General features: G+C 43.6%; 2 protein-coding genes across 2 annotated transcripts; one reads left to right on the top strand and one right to left on the bottom strand.

Moving 5' to 3' along the window:
• The first annotated feature begins 1,757 nt into the window (after positions 1-1,757).
• On the top strand, positions 1,758-11,005 carry TIGAR (TP53 induced glycolysis regulatory phosphatase). Its single transcript, XM_063395539.1, has 6 exons — positions 1,758-2,045; positions 3,421-3,458; positions 5,297-5,418; positions 7,994-8,071; positions 9,018-9,128; positions 9,551-11,005. The coding sequence occupies exons 1-6, from the start codon at positions 1,771-1,773 to the stop codon at positions 10,007-10,009; spliced, it is 1,083 nt and encodes a 360-aa protein (XP_063251609.1). The 5' UTR covers positions 1,758-1,770; the 3' UTR covers positions 10,010-11,005.
• Positions 11,006-17,508: 6,503 nt separating this feature from the next.
• On the bottom strand, positions 17,509-23,262 carry FGF23 (fibroblast growth factor 23). Its single transcript, XM_063394880.1, has 3 exons — positions 20,738-23,262; positions 18,443-18,546; positions 17,509-17,985 (listed from the first exon to the last, which is right to left on the bottom strand). Exons 1-3 carry the CDS (start codon positions 20,964-20,966, stop codon positions 17,548-17,550), a joined length of 771 nt encoding a protein of 256 aa, XP_063250950.1. The 5' UTR covers positions 20,967-23,262; the 3' UTR covers positions 17,509-17,547.
• Between the last annotated feature and the right edge of the window lie 585 nt (positions 23,263-23,847).

The following is a 23,847-nucleotide window of genomic DNA, read 5'->3' as shown; positions in this document are numbered from 1 at the left end:
CAAAGGAAACGAAGCAGATGCAACTGCTGCATTAAATATTTAATTTTGCATCTACTTTAAACAGCTATCAAATGAAACAAACTATGTTTCAGTCTTCATTTAGAATGTGTCTGGTGTTAAAGCACAAACCAGTTTCAAACTGAGGTCAGACCTCTGGGCAACCCAGAAGAATTTCTCAGATTTTTAGATAGGATTTATTCAACCCAGTTGAGAAATCCTGAAGGAAATACACTCAGCTGACCAACTAATATTTTGGTTAATCGCACTGTCTGTAAGCCATAAAACTTTAGCTTTCTCAGGCCAAAAGGATGAGTCCCTGTCACTTCTTGTGTTACTTTGTCCATTTTACCAGCAGGAATTTCTAGGTTGCCCAGAGAATCTGTGGGTGTCCCTTCATCCCTGGAAGTGTTCCAGGCCAGGTTGGATGGGGCTTGGAGCAGCCTGGGACAGTGTTGATGTCCCTGCCCATGGCAGGGGGTTGAAACTGGATGATCTTTAAGGTCTCTTCCAAGCCAGGACATTCTGTGATTCTATGGGTTCTGCAGGACAAAACCCGTGTGGTCCCACCTGATGTGGATGCTGACACCTCACACTGCTCTGCCGTGGATACTGCTGCTTTAAACTATTCCTTGGAATCGGCTTGCCTTTGCTGATGCTTACTCCAGGGTGTGATCTGGCTGTCCAGACTTCTGACTTGTGAGTAATGTCCTTTATCCACCTATATATAAATATCAATGTATTGATATTACTCCGAGCAAAGCATTGCTGCCAATCAGTGTTAATTAAGCTGATGTAACCAGACTGAACACATCATCACATATTCTGTGTTCTGCAAAGAGACAAACTTGGTCTGTCCCTGGTCCTGGTGTGGAGGAACACAGTGCAGGGAGCTTGGGGTGCAGCTGCAGTGGAGCTGCAGGCTGAGCTCTGGAGCAGCCCAGCTGAGACCAGAGCCTGGGAATTGCCAGCCTTTCACCCAGCACAGTGCCCTGTGGCACCAGGCAGACATCCAGAGACACAGCAGGAGCTGAAAACCCAGACTTTCCTACCCTTAATCCGTGAGGGTGTAAGAGCCCAGGGATTTCCTTATGCTGCGTCCCTCCTGGGAGGCCACCAGCTCGGACTGTTGTTTCACTATTTAATAATTGCACCGTGATCAAAGTATTTTAAAGATCTGGACATCTGAGACTCCGGTAAGGGAAACCTGGAATTGAGCCAGTAAGGAAACCTGGTCCAACTGTGAGTGTGGGGGATGCGGCTGGGAAGGGGCTTCAGTTCCAGCCCAGGCGCTGCGAGTGTCACTCGCAGTGGCTCCGGGATGCTTAGACCAGGAAGTTTCCTCAACTTCACGAGATGCTGCGAAACCCAGAGCTTTAAGGTGAAAGCTTAAGGTGATTGCTACTGCAGAGTGAGAATGCGGAACCATTTGGTGTGCAGAAGTGCAGGAGTACACCTCACACGGCCACCACTGCACCCTGTCCCCAGGCACCACATCTACGGGGCGCCCAAATGCCACCAGGGCCGGGGACGCCACCGCCGCCGGCAGCCCGTCTGAACGCTGCACAACCCTTGGGGGAAGAATCTCTTCCCGACGTCCACCCCGAGCCTCCCGTGAGGCGGCTCCCTCTCGCCCTGTCGCCTGTGGCGTGGGAGCAGAGCCGGCTGTGCCCCGCCGCCTGGGAGCCGCCGGGAGCCATTAACCTTCCCGGATCCTCCTTTTCCGCCGGGAGCCGCCTCCGGTGACGTCAGAGCGGCACGCAGGGCGGGGAGATGACGTCACGGCGCGGCGCGCGGCGCCGCAGTGCGGGCGGTGGGACGCGCGCTCACCTGCGCTCACCTGCGCACATCTGGGCACACCTGGGCACATCCGCGCTCACCTGCGCACATCTGGGCACACCTGGGCACATCCGCGCTCACCTGCGCACATCTGGGCACACCTGGGACATCCGCGCTCACCTGCGCTCACCTGCGCACATCTGGGCACGCCTGCGCTCCCCTGAGCCGCCCTGCGCCATGGTCCGGTTCGGGCTGACGGTCGTGCGGCAGTGAGTAGCGCCCGCGCATCCCCGGCGGCGGCGGTGCCTCAGGGGCCGCGTCCCCTCCTCGGTCACGGGCGGCGGGAGGGGGAAAAGCAGAGCAAAAGCTCCCAGGCTGGGCAAGGGTAGGAATCGTGGTGTGGTCGTGTTCCGTGTAACGTGAAACGTTAAAGAATTGGTGCTTGTGGCTTGGGTGGAATTCCTGAGGTGACTTTTTCTCCCCCTCTGTTGACAGAGGTTTGTAGCTGGCAGAACCAAGTAGCTCCAGCTTCCGGCAGCTGTCAGGAGAAAACTCTTTATTTTGTAGGAAAGCTGAGCTTTTTTTCTCCTTTACTATAAGACCTGTGGGCAACAGGGGAGGGGATTCTGCCCCTCTGCCCTGCTCTGCTGAGGCCCCCCTGCAGGGGTGTCCCGGCACAGGGAGGACAGGGAGCTGCTGGAGCCAGAGCAGGGACACCAAGGGCATCAGAGGGATGGAGCAGCTCTGCTGGGAGGAAAGGCTGAGGGAATTGGGATTGTGCAGCCTGGAGAGGAGAAGGCTTTGGGGTGACCTCACTGTGGCCTTGCAGTGCCTGAAGGGAGCCCACAGGAAAGATGGAGAGAGACTCTTGACGAGGGCCTGGAGTGACAGCACAAGGGACAATGGCTCCAAAGTGACAGACGGGAGATTCAGATTGGGTATTAGGAAAAAATTCCTCTCTGTGAGGGTGGTGAGGCCCTGTCACAGGTTGCCCAGAGCAGCTGTGACTGCCCCATCCTTGGCAGTGTCCAAGGCCATGTTGGATGGGCTCTGAGCAACCTGGGGTAGTGGAAGGTGTCCCTGCCCATGGCAGGGGCTGGAACTGGATGATCTTTGAGATCTTTTCCAATCCAGATCATTCCATGAGTCTTTGAATTCTTCTGCTCTGACTTCCTAGGCTCTGTTTCTTCCAGGTGTGCAGCTCTGCTGCTAGCCTTAATAATTTTTGGAACTGGTTCCCTGTAAAGTTCAGAGAACCAGCTGCCGACACGTGCTTGTCAAAAGAGGGCTCCAGAGTCTTCCTGCAGCTTTGTTCTCTCCAGCACGGAGGTGTAGTTCTTACAGATAAATTGTGCTGCATTTATGAGAAATTTAAGAAATTGCTTGTCTTACTTTTATCCCAAATGGCTTTGTCTCATTAAAAACTGGCAGCATAATTGGAATTGATTTGAAAATTGTTTTTTTTTTTTTATAATCTTCATGTGCATTGTTTTGAAAAGAGTTTGTGCAGCACTGTGTCTCTTTTTTTTTTTTACATTCAGGTGCTGATGTCTCTTGTTGGTGTTTAATACAACAGTGTTTTTGAAAATCCACTAAAATGATGACAAGTTAATTTATTTTGTTGTTGTTTACAATCTCTTTCAGTGGAGAAACAAGATACAACAAGGACAAGATACTGCAAGGTTAGTAAGAGTTATTCTGTTAGCTGATTAGGATGGAAATCCTAGAGTTAGGATTTCATGGTGAAATGCTGTCACCAACTGCTCAGATGTTATTAAGCAATAATACCGTAAACCTTTAGAGACTTTGTGTGTAAGCCAGGACATGGCTTTCATAATGTTACAGGGGATTTTAAGTCACCCTTCACAGAATATCAACAGATGCTGATGCATTTTGGGTTTTACCAGGAGTATTGGAAAAGTTCCTTTTTCTACACAGGGAAAAAATACATTGCATGTAATCAAATAAAATGGTAGAAGCACCTTTTACTAAGGACTCCATAGCACCGTGTTAAATCCCAGTAATATGAAGTTTGAGAAAAGGAGCTGCAGAAGGATGGATAAAGATCCTGATGTGGAGGAGCCTGTTGCCTCAGGAAGGGAATCTGTAACTTGCAGTAAAAACCTGCAGTAGGGCAAGGGAGAATGAAGTGTAAAGGTTTAAATGCTTGAATTCTTCAATCCCAGCTCTTTCTAGGAAGGCAGTCTTGATCAGACACATTTAAAACTAGACTTCCCCTTAGTGGCTGCTGGCTTGTACACCCCAAACTGAACACCCTGAGCTGCCTGGGATGTCTGCTGTAGGAAGATCAGAGCTGGGGTTGTACTCTGAATAAATGAGCTTTCTACAATATTTCATGTTGTGAAGGAGAGTTGTGCTTCCAGATTTTCCTCCCACTGTGACATTGCCATTTACAGGTCTTGCAATGTGGATTTCTCCTCATAATAAAATGAGTGAAGAATACTCCCCTTGCTTAAAAATATTGATGATGTCTTTTGAGTTCCTAGCTCCTAGGTCAAATGATGTACAGTGCATTCCTCTCCAGTGTAGAGAGAACACAGGTTCTGGTTTTGAGCAAGCCTCTGCTGTTTTGAGAGGTGTGAGGCCTTTATCAGCACACTGGGGTCAGACATGTCACATGTCTCAATTACAGATGAGGTACTCAGAACTTGGGTTCTGGACTTTTGGTGTCCTGTCTTTTGCAGTTGGATTATGCATTTTCTGGGTGAAAATAGTTTATTTTCTTTGTTCTGAATCTGGTGGGAGTTTCACTCTCTCTGCTCTGGCTTCCTCAGAACTAGAATGGATAAAAGGTGTGGATGTAGCAATGTGTTACACGTTTGTCCCTCCGCCACAGTTCTGGGTTCTGCAGACTCTGACCTGTGGCAGGAGCACACCTGTTCAACTCAAGTTGAATTTCCAAAGTGCTGCTTCTCTCAACACTGCCCTAGAGCTCTGTGACCAATTATTCTAACAAACTTTTTGGCTGGAAACGATTTTTGGGAGGTTTGCTGCTTTCCAGCTGGATTTGCTCCAGCTTGCGTGAGCATTACTGTCAGTGTGTGAGGTGGAGGGGAAGAGACCACAACAGGTTATGTTTGCATCTCATTCTCTCAGCAGTATTGTCCTCTTTCTTATTTACATTTAACAAATCTGTTTATAAAGTTTCAGCTGTGAGATAACTCTTGCAGGAACCCAACCTGCAGTGACCCTTCTAAAAATGATCACATTTATTAAATGTAGGTCTCTGTTTTATGTTTAAATTTGTCAAAGGTACAGATTAATGTAATTTGATAATGATCCTTCTGTCTTCCTAGACTTTACTCCTTTTTATCTTTAAATTTGTGTGACTGACTTCAGGGAAGACTAGAAGAGCAGTGACTTTTCCTGATGATTGGTTTTACTAAAGGAGAAAGATTTTCTTATGACTGGGCAGTTTCTTTATTGCTGATATGCCTAGTCAGGTGCTAAGTGGTCTAAAATTAGCATGTCTTAATGTTGTGGGGTTTTTATTTTGTAGGTCAAGGAGTGGATGAGCCACTCTCTGCCACTGGTTTCAGGCAAGCAGATGCTGCTGGTTTATTTCTCAGTAATGTGAAGTTTACCCACGTCTTTTCAAGTGATCTCCTTCGAGCAAAGCAGGTAAGTGCTTCTTCAGGCAACAACTGGCTTCCAAACCTGGCATTTATTTGCTGTTGGTGATGCAAAAACAATGCAGAGCCAAAAGCTGCCCCTGGATCTCTGGAAGTGCCCAAGGCCAGGTTGGATGGGGCTCTGAGCAACCTGGGGTAGTGGAAGGTGTCCCTGCCCATGGCAGGGTTTGGAGCTCAGTGATCTCTAAGGTCCTTTCCAACCCAAACCAGTCCAGGATTCCATGATTTGCTATTATTTTATATGGGCATTGTTCTTGCTGAAGGAGTAATGGGGACTTTGGGGTATCACAGACAGAAATTAGTTTTTCTCTGAAGAAGCAAACCAGATTGGCTGTGACATTGTGGTGCTGTCCCAGGCACTGTGGCTGCCTGCTGTGTTCTTCTGAGGAATGCAGACCAATGCAGGCAAGGTCAAATTTTGCTGTGAAATTAGTACAAGGATCATTAAATGTGCAGAGATGTTGGATTTTGTCAGGCATGTCACACTTCTTGCCTTGATGTAGTAAATATACAATATAGATTAAATAAGGAGGAAAAAATTACTACATGGGATTACATGTGATCTTGTGTGCAGGATTATGAAACAGTCAAAAGTAGGGAACCAAAACTTTGAAAGTTACAGATCAGCTGTTCTAGGAAGGTTGTGTCTCCTGTGAAGGCCCTGAATTAATTCTCTCTTCTGTTACTGATTCTGTGATTTCAAGAGACATGTAGGAGCTTGAATCTCCTAAGCCATTCTTGTTTGCTTGCTTTTTGAGGCGTTGTCCTGCTAAAAATCTATGAAGATATACTGTTAACCAGATCAACCAAATGTGGTATAAATCTCCTTTTTTTCCCTCAAAACGTACACCATCAACATTGCTCATCAGTTTTGCAGCACAATTTCAGAAACTGCTGTAGCAGCACAACTCAAGCAGAAAACAAAAGAGACAAGGAGGGAAGAGTGCAATAGCTGGATATTTAAAAAATGCAGAATAGCTGCCTTAGTCACTTCCTTTACATGTGTGAATGGCAGTGATGATATTTTAAAACATTAAGAGTGCTTTCTAACTTTCATAGAACTGTCTGTGCTGTGTGCCTGCTCTATGGGAATTGGTTTGAGATTTTTTGCTTATGTTAGAGACAACCTTTTCCATTGCACTCTCTCAATGTGAAAGACCTGAATTTTTCCTTTACGTGCCGGAAATGTGTTTTGCCATTTGTTTGACAAGCTGTCCAGATGTTGGGAAAGCTTTCCCAAAGATGTGTCAAACTGAAGTTTCCATGTGGTCAGAACTCCCTTTCTTGGCAGCTGCAATTCTTCTGTGAAGGGTCTGTTACTGCATTGTCACTTCACAGCTCAAGTACGGGAGGAATGTAGAAGTTCTGATGCAAAAGAGGAGATTCCTGCATATAATCATACAAATAACTCTGCTGTGCATATACACAGGGAAGTGGATTCAACCCTTTATTTCTGCATTATTCTTTGACTGGATGTTAAAGTTCCAAGACCAAATTTGTCCTAAGCAGTATGTTAAGTGTGCCAGTAGTACAACAAGGCTGCTTATTTGTGCCAGAATCCAAAGGGCATTTTCAAAATGAGTTCTTTAAAGGTCAGATTGATTGGGTGTGGATGTTTGCACAGACCAAACTGTCTGTGAAGCCGGTGCAGTCTTCACCCTTGGGTGCACGTAAGAAACAGGAGCAGGTCAGCTGTCCCATAGTTCCCAAGAAAGACAAGGAGCTATCAGAGAGGACCCAGTGGAGGCCACAGAGATGATGAGGGGTCTGGAGCATCTCTCTTATGAGGAGAGACTGAGGGAGCTGGGCCTGGTTAGTCTGGAGAAGACTGAGAGGGGATCTCATTAATGCATATAAATATCTCCAAGTGGTGTCAGAGGATGGTGCCAGGCTGTTTTCAGTGATGCCCAGGGACAGGATGAGGAGCCGTGGACACAAATCAAAACACAAAAAGTTCCACCTCAACATGAGGAAGAATTTCTGTACATTGAGGGTGGCAGAGCCCTGGAACAGCTGCCCAGGGAGGGCCTGGAGCATCTCTCTCTGGAGACATTCCAAACCCACCTGGACTCATTCCTGTGTCACCTGCTCCAGGTGACCCTGCCTTGTCTGGGCTCCAGCCCTGAGAATTGGCTGTGGTAGCCAGACAGGTGTCAGATGTTTTTTCAGTTGGATTGATGAGCAGTTTCAGTGAGCATAGCCGTGAGTCTGGCCCATGTACTACATGTAAACAATGTGTGGACATGATTGCTCTGGGTTCCACTCGAGAAGATGTGGCTCTTATCCCAGTAAACCCTGCTGCCCACCTCTCATGGGTGCTGTGTCTTCAGCTGTTCTGGACTTTGAATTGGGGAGGAACTGTCAGAAGATTGCAACTTTTATATTTTTATGGCCTGGCCTGGGCCATCTATCCAATTCTGCCAGACAGGAAAACTTTCTGGAAAACTTCCTACTTTGTTGGTTTGGGTTGGGGTGCTGCTGCTGGGATTCACCTTGGCTATGGTGGTGTAAGGGGGTGTGTCTATGTTCTGTCCAGTTGATGTGACTGTATATTCACTTTTTAGACTGCTGCTGCCATTCTAGAGAAAAACAGATTTTGCAAAGATTTGGAAATCAAGTATGATGCAAGACTGCGAGAGAGAGTAAGTGCCAGAAGAATTTGTTATCAAATATTGAACAATTTGAAATTGTAATTTCCTGCTGATGAGAATCTTGGCTTATTGAATGGTAGATTTAGCATGGAGAGCACTATTTGATGTGTTTTTAATCACTAGAAACTGAACTATTCACAGCAGGGACAATAAATTGTTTGCAGACTGATGAAGCAGAGCCAAAATTAAGTGATGAGTGATGATGCTTTAATGACTTAAATAAGGTAAGATTTTATGTTTAAGGAGCAGCATGTGACTGTAGCATTTCCTGTTTGAATTGTTTTTCTCTCAGAAATTCCAGTTCTTCCCTTGAAATCAGCAAGGGAAATTATGATTTACTTTTAATTGCAAGGGTACTTGTGTGGTTTTGTTTCCTTTTTTTAATGTCATTTTCAAGAATTCAGAATTGAAGATGGATCCATCCTCTGTTGCAAAGACTTCACAGGTCTTTAGAGAAAATGCTGGTTTCTTATATGAGAAAAATAATTCCCTGTAGCCTTTCTGGAAGCAAAAAGAAAATGGAGTTTATCCTCATGTGAAGGGCTACATGCAGAAGCACTTGTACTGTGACCTCAGTCACAAAGACACTTGAATTTTGTATGCTGGGGATGAGTGTCAGTGGAAGAAAAAATCTCCTTGCAAAGATCATGCTGAGGATCATGTTTTGAATGTCCATGCTTTAAATGAGATGCTGCTTTTAGTGTATTGTCTACTGAGCATGCATACATATGTATGTATTTGTATATATGTATGTATGTATCTACTGTTTAAAAGGATGTGTATAAAGATACTTCCTTGCCCGAAACTGGGATAAAATGTAAAAGGTAGCTAAACCTTGGGAATCCAAGGAAACAAAGCTGTGAAGAGCTGTTTGCAGCCTCTGGGAGGGGCACAGGAGACCTGACACATCCTGCCAAATGCTCTTTTTCCCTTACAGAAATACGGTGTTGCAGAAGGAAGGCCTTTGGCTGACCTCAAAGCCATGGCAAAGGATGCTGGAGAGCAATGTCCTTCATTCACACCTTCTGGAGGAGAAACACTGGATGAAGTATGGTATTTATTTATTTACACCCTGCTTTCTAGGCTTTTTTATCAGTGCAATTGCAGCTATTGGGAGCTTCCCACTGAGAGCTCAGCCCAACCAGAGATATTCTCTAAGCTAAAAAACACTTTTTGGTCTGATAACAGTGACTGCCAAGTGGGGAATCTCTTTGTAACTAGAGTATTGATTTTGAGACTGACTCCTCATGAAGCTCTGTCTCAGAGCAGAGTGATAGCAATTGCTCTCCTGAGATCAGAGGAGTTTGCACAGCAGTCAGTAACTTACATTGGCTTCTGGGCCGTGTCTGTGAGAAATCTTTGTCTTTTAACTGGAATAGTTACGTGTCAGATTTCTGAAAGGCCAAATCTGTGCTTGCTTCACAACAATCTCTGTTCTTCACAACCTTCCCTTCTGGCCTTTCCCTGCAGGTGAGAGAGCGTGCAAGGGATTTTTTTGAGTTTCTGTGCCAGCTGGCTGTTGAGTTGGAGCAGAAGGAGCACGGCAAGCCTGGTGCACCAGGCAGCAGCTCAGGAACATCTGGAGAACAGTTTGTTTTCCCTTGGACAAACCACTGCAGTGAGGCGGAGCTGAGCTCTGAGGGCAGAGGATCTTCCACGGTATTAGATGCCAATATTTTGGTGGTGAGTCATGGAGCGTACATGAGGAACTGGATTGGCTATTTTGTTTCAGATCTCAACTGTACCTTACCAGAAAATTTAACTAAATCCCAGCTGTCTTCTGTCAGTCCCAATACTGGAGTCAGTCATTTCATTATAAAACTTGAAAACGGGAATTTGTTAAAACCCAAAATCACGTGTGTCTGTCTTAACCAAGACTCTCACTTAGTGGATGTGGGAGCTGAATGTGTAGCTTCAAAAGTGTTTTAAGAGCCTCTGTGTGGGGAACGTGGGATTAGATCACAATTTTGCTAAGCTTGGGAAAAGTATCTGTAGTAATGACTGGGATTGACTGGAATTGCTGACACTAAACTGCAAAAAGGAGACATGCAACTGTTTGCCATCTGAAAAAACCACAATTTGCATGGTCCTTGTGCCCAGTATAAGTTGACAGTAGCAAAATAAAACAAATGTTCTCTGTTCTCAGAAACATAATGCTTGAAACCACTTGCATATCTGCTCCTACAGCACATATTTCAAACAACTCCTTTGCATTACTCCATAATTATTTTGGTTACCTCCAAGTGAAAGAATTGGAGAGGGAAGAAGAGTGGTACCTCAAAGCTGAGCTGTAGTGCATTGTTTTATTACAAAATGCCATATTGCAATATGAAACATAGATGTCTTAAAATAAATTTTTGAATGCAATAGTAGAACCTAGGAAGGAGTATTGCCCAGTGGGAAAGGTTTGGTGCAGAGCCAGGGGGTGTGACTCTGGCACTGAATATCTGTGAGACTCTGGGCAAGTCTCCTTTCCAGTTGTAAAGTGGGAATGATGATAAACCTACCTCGCCAGGAGTACCTCCTAAGAAATTGTTCAGGTTGTCGAGATCTCTGTTGAAGAGCACTGTACACAAACACAGAGTATTTATTTTTAGCAGTGAGCAGGATGAAGAACCTCGTGTGCACATAGTAATGGTCTCTTTTCTGAAAAAGAAATTTTCTCTCTGGGGTGAATTGTACCTGACTGGAATCCTTCTGTCAGCCACAGTCATGCACTTGACTCTATGAATATTTTTGCCTAGAATGAGGCCAGTTTGATTGTTTGGTGATTGTTGGTGTTAATACTGCATTCTTTCCCCACTGGGGTGTTTGTGGTGTTACAGTGTGAGCTTATCTGGTTTATGTTATTTATAAGAGTCACATATTTTTTCTTCATTTGCATATTTTAAAGCTGTTAAAAAAATTAAAGGCTCCTGAATAGAACTCACATTTCATCTGTATTTCTTTTGAGGTAAAAATCTTTCTTAATATTGCCCTGTGAAGCTTTGCTCAGATCACGTAACTTCCTTTTTTACCTTTCTCGCCTTTCACTGTGAAAAAACTCTTAGGGCTGATGTTGTTTAAAAGTGTTCATAGCTCTTTTTCAGTAATAAAATAATTCCTTCTTGATATACTGAAGGAAATAAGTCTTCACAGGAAGCTAAAATGGGAAATATGACTCTTGCATGGACTCCCCAAACTCTTTGTGAAATGCATCGTCCTAGAAGGCTCCTCAATACTGAATTGATGGTCACAGCCAATGAGGACAGAAAAGCTTTAATTATGACTTCTGACAGAGTTAATGGTAGGAGAGCAGGGCAGGAGTTCATTCTGAATTTGCCTGTCCCTGGTAGTGCTAGTTTATTTCCAGCAGGCCACACTTACATAGCAAGGAGTTCTCCTGCTCAGTGCTTTAAACCACTGAAACTCCCCTGGGACTGCCAGGTCCTGAGTTTTGCCAGTCATTCCATCAATTCTTCTTGGAGCCAGACTAATGGAGTTGAAAATGTGAGAGGATGAGTGGACATGTGACAGGTTTTTCTCCCTAAGTCTGTCATTTCATCAAATGTTTCAAAACACACTAGTGATTGGGATGCTTCTCACTTTAAAACGTTTATTTTTCTTTCTTGCCTGCTCTCAAGCAGGTAATTAATGTTTTGTTCTTAGGAGAACATCTACTTCTTTGTTAAGTGCTTTGCTGCTGCTTGGGTCACACTGTTCCCAGAGGGATTTTTGACTCTTCCTCTATAATATGCTTTGCTTTCTTTTTTTATATTTATAGGTTGCTAAAATTTAAATCCAGCCTAAGAAAGCTGTCTGTGTGATTGTTTTCTTTAACTCATTGTTACCAAATTCCTCTTGTAACTCTCACACAGGGCAAGTAGATGGTACTGTGGTGCCTAACAAGGAAAAATACCAAAGGGTGAAACCACTCATGTTTTCTAAACAGCTCCTATCTTAATGAAGTCACATTTTTTCAGTGAAAATGCATCGGAATCTCCCAATTCAGTCTTTGTAAAACACACTAAAATGCTGCAAACACATCTGCCAGTGGCCAAGGGACTACAAGCAGTCAAGAGTGTCCTGCAGTTGCCCAGACGTGCTTTTCCCCTCAGTATTTGCTCTTGACATTGCTGGAGACAGGGCATCAGCCTAGGTGGGCTTATAGGCTGCCCTAAAATGGTTGCACTTGTTATTTCTCCTTTGTTATGTCAGATGTCAGGTTCCCTCTGCATTAAAAAGACACTCATTTTGGAAGCTTCTGAAACTAATTCTAAAAGCTGTTTTCTTTAGGTCTCTGTATAGTACTCCTCTTTTTAAATTTTTAAATCAACACTGAGACTAAATCTTTTTTTGGTCAAGTGACACTTGTGCATGTATACAGTAAATCTGTACAGTTTATTGGGATCATGGGAAAGGAGAGCTGCAGCAGTAGATGGATCTGTTAGGAATAGAACCAACATAAATATCTGAGGGATTACTGAGTAGTGGCAATGGATGCTGGCTCCATCTCCTCACAGGTCTGCCTCTCCTCGAGCAGCCATCGGGCAGAGAGCTCTGGTAGTACCACATTTCCACATTTTCTCTACACCCACAGATCTGTGTTGAACAATGTTTTCCAGACATAGCCCTGCCTTTGCAGCAGGAGGAGGGGTTTCCCCCTTTTTATTCGGGTTGGTTTGTTTTTTTTTTTTCATTTAGAATTTAAATTTTTCATTTAGAATTTAAATCAGATGCATTCTCTGTCCAAGCTTTTGGCTGCCTCAGATCTACAGCCCACATGCCTGCACTTAAAATACGTCAGATTTCCCCCAGATGTGTCCTGCTTTTGAGGGCTTTGGCCGTGAGCCTGTGGTTTTTGGATCTGTGTAATTCCAGGCAAATGGCAGCTGCATGGGCACAAACGAACTGCCACGGTGATTTGTGAGCTGCCTCTCTGGAATCCATGGATATGGCAGAGCCACTGTGGGGGATCTGTGTGCGTGTGGTGACTCCAGTGCCATTCAGGAGGGCCTCCTGTGTGACAGCTCTGCTGTCAACTGCGAACAGCTCTGGGTTCCTGGGGTGCCATGAGGCAGTGGATTACTTACCTGAGTGTCAGAGGCTGGCAGCAGGGCTGCCGAGGGCACAGAGGGTAAGGCACAAGAGGATACTGGGCTAAAACCCAGGAATCTTGAGCAGGCTGTCACTGGTCACCAAGGGAGTGCACCTGAGGTCCAGGCAGAACTCCTTTGAGTGTTAATATCCTTTCCTTCTGATGCTCACCCAGTTGGAGTATCCAGCCAGCCATAGCTGAGTGGGAGCAGGGTGGTGCACCAGACTTGACTGTAATAAGTGCTGAATATATTTTGGAAGAGCTGGCCATTGAAAAGTGAATTTACTGAATTTAAAAGCTGAGGTGAAAAAAGGAGGTCTGATTTCAGAAGGGCAGGAATCACAAAATTAGTTTTAGAGTCATGGAATATCCTGAGTTGGAAGGGACCCACAAGAATCATTGAGTCCTGCTCCTGGCCCTGCATGGGATAGTCCCAAGAATCACAGACTTTCTTTCTCCAAAGAAATTTAAATGGTTAATGCAACAAATTTTGAAGGAGAAAGTAATTACAGACAAGAGAAGTAAATGAAACCTGCAATTGAATTAAATTAGTTTTTACAGTAAGTAGTTCACACTAGACTAAATGGGTAGTTCTTTGATGAAGTAACTAATGTATAGGCAAGGAAAAAATGACTTATGATCCAGGTGAATCTTAACTGAATGCTTAATGCCACAATGGAAACCATCAGCTGAGCTGGAAAAGATAAATGTTGCTTAGGAGGAAAAACAGGGTGCAGAAGGTATGCAAGAAATTAGTGTGCACAGAAGTAGTAATGTCCAAGGTCAAGAACTGAGCTGGGGTAAAGCTGCTATTTAAGTCCCTTAGGGAGCAATCTTTTTGTAATGACTTCAAATAAAAATACAGGAATGTGGAAATATTAGTGAGAAGGCATCATCAATAACTGAGGCAGAATAGCATGCAGAGGAGGAAATTATGAACCTCCAATCTTAGAACTGCTTGAGTTGTATGTACCCACAGAGTGGGTCAGACTGGACCCTGACAGTGGCACGTGTGATCCCAGCTCTCTGCTCCAGCAGGGCCGTCCCAGAGCACAGGGCACAGGATTGTGTCCAGATGGTTCTGGAATATCCCCAATGAGGAGACTCCACACTCTCTCTGGACAATCTGTTCAGTCCTCAGTCACTGCACAGGACAGAAGTTCTGCCTCATGTCAGTGGAACTCCCTGGGATCAGTCCCTGCCCGTTCCTCTGGTGCCATTGCTGGGCCCCCAGAGCAGAGCCTGGGCCCTGCTCGGAGCCCTCCCTGCAGAGGATTTTAATTTACCAGGTATCCAAGGTGTTTGAGCCAGGATCACAAATAATTCCCAGCAGGACTGAACTGACAGACCTGTGGTTTCCCATTGCTTGTAAAAGACATTTCCCAGTAGAGGTTAAAATCCCTTCATGGTCAGTCTAGACCAACTAAGACACTTTTTCTCATCATCTCTCACAGAACTTTTATAATTGGGGTGCATTAAATACCTAGGAACCTGAAACCTGTGAGGCTGGAAGTCACAGGGGACAGCAGCACACAAATCTTTTCAGACACTGCTGCTACAATTTATTTCTTCACTGAAGTACCTTCTGGAAGGGAGAGCTTGAACAGACAATGCAGAATCCACCATTTGGAGAGAATGGAAAAGTTTATTGGTTCTTTTATAAAAGGAAATTGGAGAGAATGGAAAAGTTTATTGGTACTTTTATAAAAGAATTATAGTCTCTATAATACATTATTATAAATACTTATAAATATTCTGCGAGATTTAAGACCCACTCAAATAAATAAATAAATACTGTGACATAAATAAGTAATGCTTTCTTACTAGCTGGTGATTTCCAGCATCTCCACTGAAGAATAAATTCTTTTAAGTTTTGATACAGTTGCCTATAGTTAAAAATACTGGTTTTTGATGGAAAATCAGCTGTGTATTCAGTCTTAGCTTACTTATCCCCTGCCTACTGATAGAGTGAGCAACCGTTCTTACTCTGTTCTGGTGTAGGAATATAGAGATGGTCTATAGAAGTAACCCCACCAATATTTCCCATAAAAATTTAATGTGGACAGAGCTTTTAATGGTTCCAGTTGTTGTAGGGCAGTTCCCTCAGAGTCCTAGGGAGGAGCTCTGTGGATCTTCTGACAATTAATGCAAAATGCAAACTTTGTTGGTATACTTGAAGTTCAGAGCTCTCAAGGAGTAAAAGCCAAAAGTAATGGTATAGGAATCAAGTAAAGGTACCAAATTAGAACATAAAATCACACCTCTCCACTGTATAGACAGCAAGTTAAAAAGTCTTGCCTTATTTTGAATAAACAAGAAAAAGCACAACTGTCTGCCTGCAATTCCCTTATTTCCTCAGAATCACTCTTTCCCTTAAGAAATTAATCAAAAACCACAATAACTTTAGAAAAACAAATTCCAGGAGATGGAATTCTTGGACTAAGCCTGATCATTTGGCTTGTCCTGTGCTCCTAAGTATTTATACTAATTAGGAATCTCTCCATCTAGGAAAGCTATTTTAAGAGCAGAACTAGGACCTATGACTTTTCCAACATAATGAATTGGATGTGGTAGATAAAGAGATATTGTGTATATATACAAATATAGGGGAAAAAAGGGATTATTTTAAAAGCTGTCAGCAGTCCTGCTGCTGTGCTCAATCCAGAAAAAAAATAAATGAAAGCAAGAATCACAGGGGGTTCTTATTTTGATTTTGTAACTCCATTGGCTTCAGTGACTTCATGAGAAAGAAAAAAAGAACAGCATCAAAAAGAATATTTTTTGTATGTTGCTATGAATGCACTGAGGAGCAGTGTACCACTTCAAATTGTTGTCAGGGTGATAAATACTCTCAATAAACAGAGAAGAATAATCTGTGTTTTGACGTGCAAAAAAACCTCCACAAAATAAAAACCTCAAATCTCTGCCGCACTGGATTTTGTGCTGCTCATCAGTGTTTTACACCTGACTTCTGCAGAGTTCATCAAGAACAACTTTTTCAAAATGAGCTTATCCAAAGCATAAACCAATCTAGAGAAAAAGTTTTCTCACCATTAGAAATCTCCTGATTAATAGTAATTTCACTCCTACAAATATAAAGCATCTGATACCTGCTCAGAACTGAATACAAACAGGGATGCTAACTGGACATTCCTTTTCTGAATACAAACCTAATTCTCACTACACAAGAGTCTTCATAATAGTCTAAATATTAAACCTTTGATCCTTATTAAACATCTTTTTTATTTTTCCCCTGTAGAGTTCAGCATTATGCAAAATGAACCATCCTGTTTAACATGCTATTGATTATCATTAATCCTGGTACTTCTCTCTGAGTTGGAAATATGCAAAACTAATGATCTTTATTTCCATATTGAGATGCTAGAATTTAGTAAATGTAGAATTGTGATAGAGAACCACCTGAGAGAGAGTGAGAGTCTCCTCTTTTTTTCAAAACCTCCGCTTGGATTCAGTGTCAGAAATTGCTTTTTTTCTGTAGGACCCTTTAATCCTGTCCTGTTGTCCTGTCAGTTCCTCTAGTTTTTCATGTCTGCTGCTCCTATGACAGCAGACTGGCCTTTTTTTGACTGATATGGTTGAAGAGAGAATGAAGCTCCAACTTAAAAGTTAAAAACAATCACAGAATGGGTTGGAAGGGACCTTCAGGCTCATATACTCCAACCTCCTGCCATGGGCAGGGACACCTTCCTCTTACCCAGGTTGCTCAGAGCCCTATCCAACCTGGCCTTGGACACTTCCAGGGATGGGACAGCCACAACTTCTGTGGGCAACCTGTGCCAGGGCCTCACCACCCTCACAGGGAACAATTTCTTCCTAATACCCAATCTAAACCTGCTCTCTGTCAGTGTGAAGCCCTTCCCCCTTATCCTGTCTCTGCAGTTTCTGATGAAGAGCTCCTCTCCAGCTTCCTTGTAGCCCCTTCAGATATTGGATACGTGACATGTATGGTAACTTTTGCATAATACAATAACACACAGAGGATGGTGCTAGTAAGAGGATTCCCTGTCTCTGCTGGAATCTCTGATGTTCCGGGTCTCTACATCAGTAACATAACATCAGTTTCCCATTTCATATGAGGGATTTTTTTTTGTTTGTTTTCCTCATTGATGCAAACTTGAGGTGATTCACACCCCAAAAGGTTTGGTTTGTGTTATTCTTTTCAAAAATGGATCTTCTTTCCAGTAGAGCCCAAGCTGGAAAAATCTGACTTGTACTTACAGATGGTAATTTACTGACAAAACAAGATTTGAAGCTAAGGAACTTTTCCCAATGTCTCCCAGGTTTCTAAGAGCCACTTTGGCATTCAGGCTGAGTGTGACAGACATTTCCTTTTGCCTCTGTCTTCGCCTGGGGAGTGCAGGGGCCACGGTTATCTCGTGATGTAGAAGCGAGGGCTTGGGTACCTCCTGGCCTCCATCATGGCGTGGGGATCATCGGGGTTCACCACGTCGTTCTGGTTGATCCTCATGGGTTCCCTGGGCATGTGGGGAAGGTCTGCTGGCTGCTGCTGCAGGGAGCCAAACACCGGGGTCTTCCTCTGCGGGACCAGGATCTGGTGAGGATCTACCGGATCGACGTCTGCGCTCCTGGTGTGTCGGTGGGGCTCGGGCGTGTTGAATCGGAACAGAGGGATCTCATTCCTCCTGGACAAAAACTGGGAGTACGGTGGTGGATTCATACCAGGGGAGAAGGCTTGTTTAACTCTGCCTAAGCTCACCAAGAAGTGGTGTTTGGGGGACTGGTACACGTCGTACCCATTTTCTAGTGTCCTGTGGTTGAACACACAGTCCTCTTGGCTGAAGTAATGCTGAGGGGAAAAAAATAGGACATCTGTGAGCAGAGGAGTCTGGTGAATTGCAAACATTGGTTAAAGAAGGAAAGAGGGATGAGATCTTGCAGCGGGTATTTTTCTAATCTCCCAGGTGTCTGACCCAAACGTAGATGAGAGATGCATGTCCATGCTTTCAGCAAAGGAATTTTAATGATAAACGCTGTTTTCACCCATGGCTCTGTGCTACAGATTGGTCCCTCACTGGATCTCATTCTGTCCTTATTTACCCAGGCAGGACCTCAGATGATTTTTGTCAGCTCTACGACTTAATACAATCAATGGAGAGTGCAAAATTTGACCTAAGTATCAGATCTTCTCTAACACTTCCTCCTCCACCTGCAGCTACCCAGGCTTGCCCTGGCTGGGGAAATGGGCACCACAGCAGCAGAATGCACTGGCCATTCAGCCTCAGGGCTTAGAAAAGGTCACTCACCGAGCCAAATATGTTTCCTTTCATGTCCATACACAGGTAGCGTCCACTCTTCACACCTGTGATTATTACTGAGCCAGCACCCTCAGACTTGATCATTAGGGCACCTGTTCAGAACAAGAAAAACATCAAATCCAAGCTCCATTTCAACACTGCATTTACAGATCCATGGATTGTCTGGCTGGAAGTGACCTCTGGGAGTCCAAACCAACCTCCCACATGACCTGGGACTGTTGTCCACTCTAAATCAGGTTTGCTCTGGCTTTGGAAAACTCCCAGGATGGAGGGCACCTCTCTGGGTGCCCTGTTCCAATGTGGCACTAACCTCCCAAAGACAACTTTGAAGTCCCAAATCGTGGTCTCAGGGCATTGCCCTCAGTTCTGCCATTGCCCACATCCAGGGGGAGTTTGTCCCCCTCATCTTTGCGACTGCCCTGTGGTATTTTTCAGTGGTGCCCAGCAGTGGCACCAGAGTAATGGGCAGGAACAGATACCCAGGAAGTTTCACCTGGACAGGAGGCAGAACTTCTGTCCTGTGCAGTGACTGAGGACTGAACAGATTGTCCAGAGAGGGTGTGGAGTCTCTGAGGATATTCCAGAACCATCTGGACACAATCCTGTGCCCTGTGCTCTGGGATGGCCCTGCTGGAGCAGGGAGGTGAGACCAGGTGACCTCCTGTAGTGCTTGCCAACCTCAACCAGTCTGTGATTCCATTATTACTTTGCCCTTAACATCCTTTTTGCTGGACTAAAACCACAGCAGATCATGATCAAGGCCTCCTGAAAACCCTGTGCCAGACCAGCTCCACCTTCTACTCATCCAGCTTGAACTGGGGTTGCTGTAGTGCTCCAAGAGCAATGTCACTGGTGCCAGGTAAAGTGGGAATTACAACTTTCCTTGACCTGCTCCTTGCATTTGACTCAGTGCCTGTTGCCTTGTCCCACCCAGGAGATCTGTGCATACCCAGGCCATGCCACCCCTGGTGCAGAACTTGGCATGTCCCATTGTCTGGTGGCTCAGTGGCAGCAAATCAGTCACCCTCCCTCTCAATACCCCTTTTTTGTCTGATTTCTGTTTTTCCTGCTGCACAATTCCAAATCCTGCTATGCTTGTTTCATGGCAGATATGGGAAAATGTGATATTTTGCTATCTGCTGTTCTCTAAAATCCCACACTGGTTCTTGACCAACATACCTAAAATAAGTTTTATAAAATCTTTAAATATGTAGAAAGAATAACAAGACAGTGCCAGCATTTCTCTGCGTGTTTCATTATCAATTCCTTAAAAAACCAGCAGAATTTGATCCTTTTTCCTCATTAATTAAATCATAACTTAAAAAAACATTCTTATCTACTATGTAAAACCTTCATTACCTAGGCTTAAATATTTAACTGAGTGTATATGTATATTATTACATATATTATATGTAATAATAATAACAAAAACAACAATCTGCTATTATGATCCATAACTACTTGCGATTTGTATGCTGCTAAGAGAAGTATTTTTGAAATGCTATACAAAAACCTTCAGTCTTAACCCCCCCCCACATTTGTCTACTGACTAAGAGTTTGGACCAAGTATTTAGTAAAGGAAGAAGAATAAATTATTCTCTGTTGAAATAGAATAATAAAATATATAATAAACTGTGAAGATACAATTTGAGAACCTTTTAGTGATAGCAGGGCATAGTTTCTTCTCATGAGCCCCAAAAGTTTAACACTTCTTTTATGCCAGTCTGGTCTTTCATAGTTTCCTCCTTTTTAACTGACCTTTGCATGCCCATATTCTGTGCACATTGAAACTTAAGTTTTAGTAGTTTTCAGCCCTCCACCCCAAAATACAGATTTTATGGGTGCCATCAGTTTTCTCTGGTGCTCTAGAGAGTTTCCTCAGTGCACTTCCTTTGGTAGCACCATCAGTGGGAAGTAGGTGTTTGGGGGATATCATTACCAACCTCTAATAGGAACTTCCACCAGAAACTGGGCTTCATGGAAAAAGTCATGAAGGGAAGGATAATTCAGGGGGTTTTTCCTTGCAGGGTATTACAGGAACCATAGGACTTTAGTTGTCCTAGGCAAGGAATGAAATTCCCTATCCATTAGGTTTCTTTGGAGTGATTTTATTTGTTAAACAAAAAGAGAATTATAATGATGTGCATTTTCCATCCCATGGCTATGTTCCTCTGCCTGCCTGCCTGCCTAATGAGAAGAGGGGATTTTCTACAGGTGGTGAGGAAGTAAAAAACCTTGTTGTCCCTCCCCTGCTCCCATGGGGGTCCATAGGCAGCCACTTACTGTAGATGGTTTGGTGAGGAGCGCCATCGACGTAGCCATCAGCGTTGATTTGGAGGTGGAAGCTGCTCCTCTCCGTGTCAGTGTAGAGATGCATCAGGTGGTCTCCACTGCCCCAGCTGGGACTCAGCAGCGGAGAGGAGTTGGGAAAAGCGAGGGAAGCCTTCAGGCTGCAGAGCAGCAGGAGCAGGGAGCTGCAGGGAACGCCCTGGGGAATGGCTTGCTGTTCCATGGTGGGTCAACGTCAGCTCCTCGCCTCCCCTCGTGCGTGGAGTGTGAATCCTCAGACAGGATCCCTTCTTCTCTGCAGAGGCTTATAAAGGGCAGCAACATGACATCACACAGGAAAACCTTCTCCACATCCTTGATTTTGGCAAAGCAACATTTTAAGTATCCCGAAACCTCAAGGGAAGGATCTCTGGCTAAGGTGTGTGGGGGAAAAATGTACGGTTTCTAAAGACAGCTCACGAAAGCTAATCATATGTTCAAATGTTATCTACAACCCTGTGACATCTGAAAGCTTCCCACGCCCCTACTGTTGGATCCAGGAAGGGCAATCCACTGCACTTGAACTGAAGGGAATGACCCTTCGGACCTGAATTATCTTGCTTTTTTGCCAGATGTGTTTATTCAGACTCCCACCTTCCCTCACCGTCTCCAAGCTGCATTCTAGTTTAGTGGAAACATCAAATACAGCTAAAATTTTGTTGCAAATGTACCAAAAATTAATATTAAGTTATCCTGAGCCTGATTCCCCCTTTATTATGGTCTAAGTTCCACAACAAGCCTGTTGGGCTGATGTTTGTGTCACTCCATTTAAGTGAACTTGATATGAGCAAAGCCTACTTCAAATATACTGTCCCTTTTATTTCTTCTGTTTCCTTCTGAGTCACATAAATAATCTAAAGTTGGTCAAAACAAGCTGAAAATAATGTGTAAAACACTGAAAAGTTGGGTGTTTGCTCTGCATTGCACATCTGGCTGGCAGTTTGTAAAAAACCTTCCAAGATACAAGACCTGCCTCTCAGGTGTCCTGCCAATGTAGTGGGTCTTTATAAACTTTTTTTTTTTTGATTTTTAAAAAAAGATGGTTCCATTTAATACATGAAAGTGCTGTACTAATGGGACACTGTCTATGGGTGAATCAATGATAGGAGTGACAGGTTCCAAAACCAGACTGTTACAGTTTCTTTCAAAATTTAATATAAACTTGACAAAAGTATCAAACAATAAATGAATATTTCTTTAATGAAACCTGAGGATTTTAACTGTAGGAGTGTTAGGTTCAGTTTCAGTTTCCTGCTGGACACAGCTTAAATAATTCTTAGTTTCATTAATAAGCTGTGGAGCTGTACCATCACCATATAATGGATTGATAACATTATTGGATTGATACAGCTGTAACCTACTGCAAAAGTGGATCTCATATTGGTTTTTTTATTGTTTAAAATTAGTAAAATCCTGCCAAATTCTTCTGCCACACCTGTGTAAATCCAGAGACTTGCGTCAGAGTATATTCACCTGTGTAAATGACAGTACTTTTAGCCAAAGTGTATAAGGGTCAGATCTTAAACTGATCAGGCTGGCAAAGCTGGCTGCACTCAAAGACAATCCAGGTCTCAGATGTTTTACGGGTTATAACATCTGAAATGCTTAAATTAAAAGGTAGCTTAGAAGGAAAGCAAAGTTAATTTCTTTTTAAGAAGTATCTCTTTTTACTGTTGAAATTATCCCCCCAGATTTTTCACTCTGGTCTTAGAACAAATGTTTGGGTTGGTTGGTTGGTCTGTTTTTTTTTCTTTGCCCCCTTGATCCCCTATGAAAATGTGGATATTGATACCTCAGTTGCAGAAGTCTCTCACAGAGGCACTGTACCCTCTTGGAATATTCTGTCATTCTTTTGTGACTGTAGTTTTTCTGGTTTGATGTTTCATATTTGCCATGACATTTTGCTGTGCTTGCCAGCATGCACTGATCTGATCTTTCTCCTGTGCCTTGGTGGCACAGAAAACATTCTCAGATGTTTGAAAAATTTGTTCAACCTCATTTAAGCACATTCCAGTTGTGAGCATCTGTTTCTCTTTTTATAATAGTCAGACAAGCAAAGATTACTTTTACAAGCTTAAATTGTTTGGCGTTTTCTAAAGTTTCCCACAGCATCAGGAAAACTACAGTTTTGTTCTGTTTCATCTGATGGACTAAAGTGAATTTATTAAGTCCCTGCTTGTGAGAATGATAATACAAATTCTGCTTTTTCATAGACTTTTTTGGCTATAAACCTGTAAATGTGAGGGTTTGTGGGTTTTTGGTTTTTTTTACACTCTACGTCTTTTTTATTTCAGGCGGATCCATTTATTCCTTCTGTGGGTATTTCACTTATCCTCTACCCATTCAGATATTGATGGGGTAGCCAGGAGTATGAAAGCTGCTTTACTCCTTCAGCCAAGTCTGTTATAATAGAAGTGATGACAACCTTTCTTGTCTTGCATGTTATGCTAATGCATCAGCAATAACAATGTTTCTGCAACTTTTACCACAGGAGTTGGTACTGATTTTTCAGGTTTCTATATTGTTCTGTGGTGTTTGATGAATTGAGATGGCTTTTCTCAGTTCTCAGCTAAGAAATTGCTGGTAATTTACAGCAATTTCTTGTTATAAAAGGAAAAAATGGGACGGAATTTAAAGATCACAACCATTTCACATTGCCACATTTTCCACTTCCCCCTGCAGGGGTGCTACACTGCCAGTGTCAGGTGCCACAGCGGTGCAGGGTGCTCCTTAGTCATATCCTACAAAGGGAGCTGGGAGACAGCCTGGAGGAGCTACCACCTATTGTGAACGTCAGGAACCAAGGTAAAGTGAGGAAATCCTCACTCCAGAGCAAAAGATGAAAGGAAAAGATGGATAAGACAGACTCCAGCTTTCAGGATGAAATTTATTCGAGATAATCGTTGAGCAACCTGGTCTAGGACAAAGTGTCCCTGCCCATGGCAGAGGGTTGAAACAAGATCTTTTTTGTGGTCCCAAATTTTTCAACCCAAATCATTTTGTGATTTTGTGACTGATGCTCCAGCCCTTAGTGAGTCTCACTCTCCTCCCTCCCTGCCATGCCT

The sequence above is a fragment of the Prinia subflava genome, chromosome 4 (genome assembly GCF_021018805.1).
Source record: "Prinia subflava isolate CZ2003 ecotype Zambia chromosome 4, Cam_Psub_1.2, whole genome shotgun sequence".
NCBI lineage: Eukaryota > Metazoa > Chordata > Aves > Passeriformes > Cisticolidae > Prinia > Prinia subflava.
Note: the sequence above shows the minus strand (reverse complement) of the source record. Positions and strands in the feature narration are given on the sequence as shown.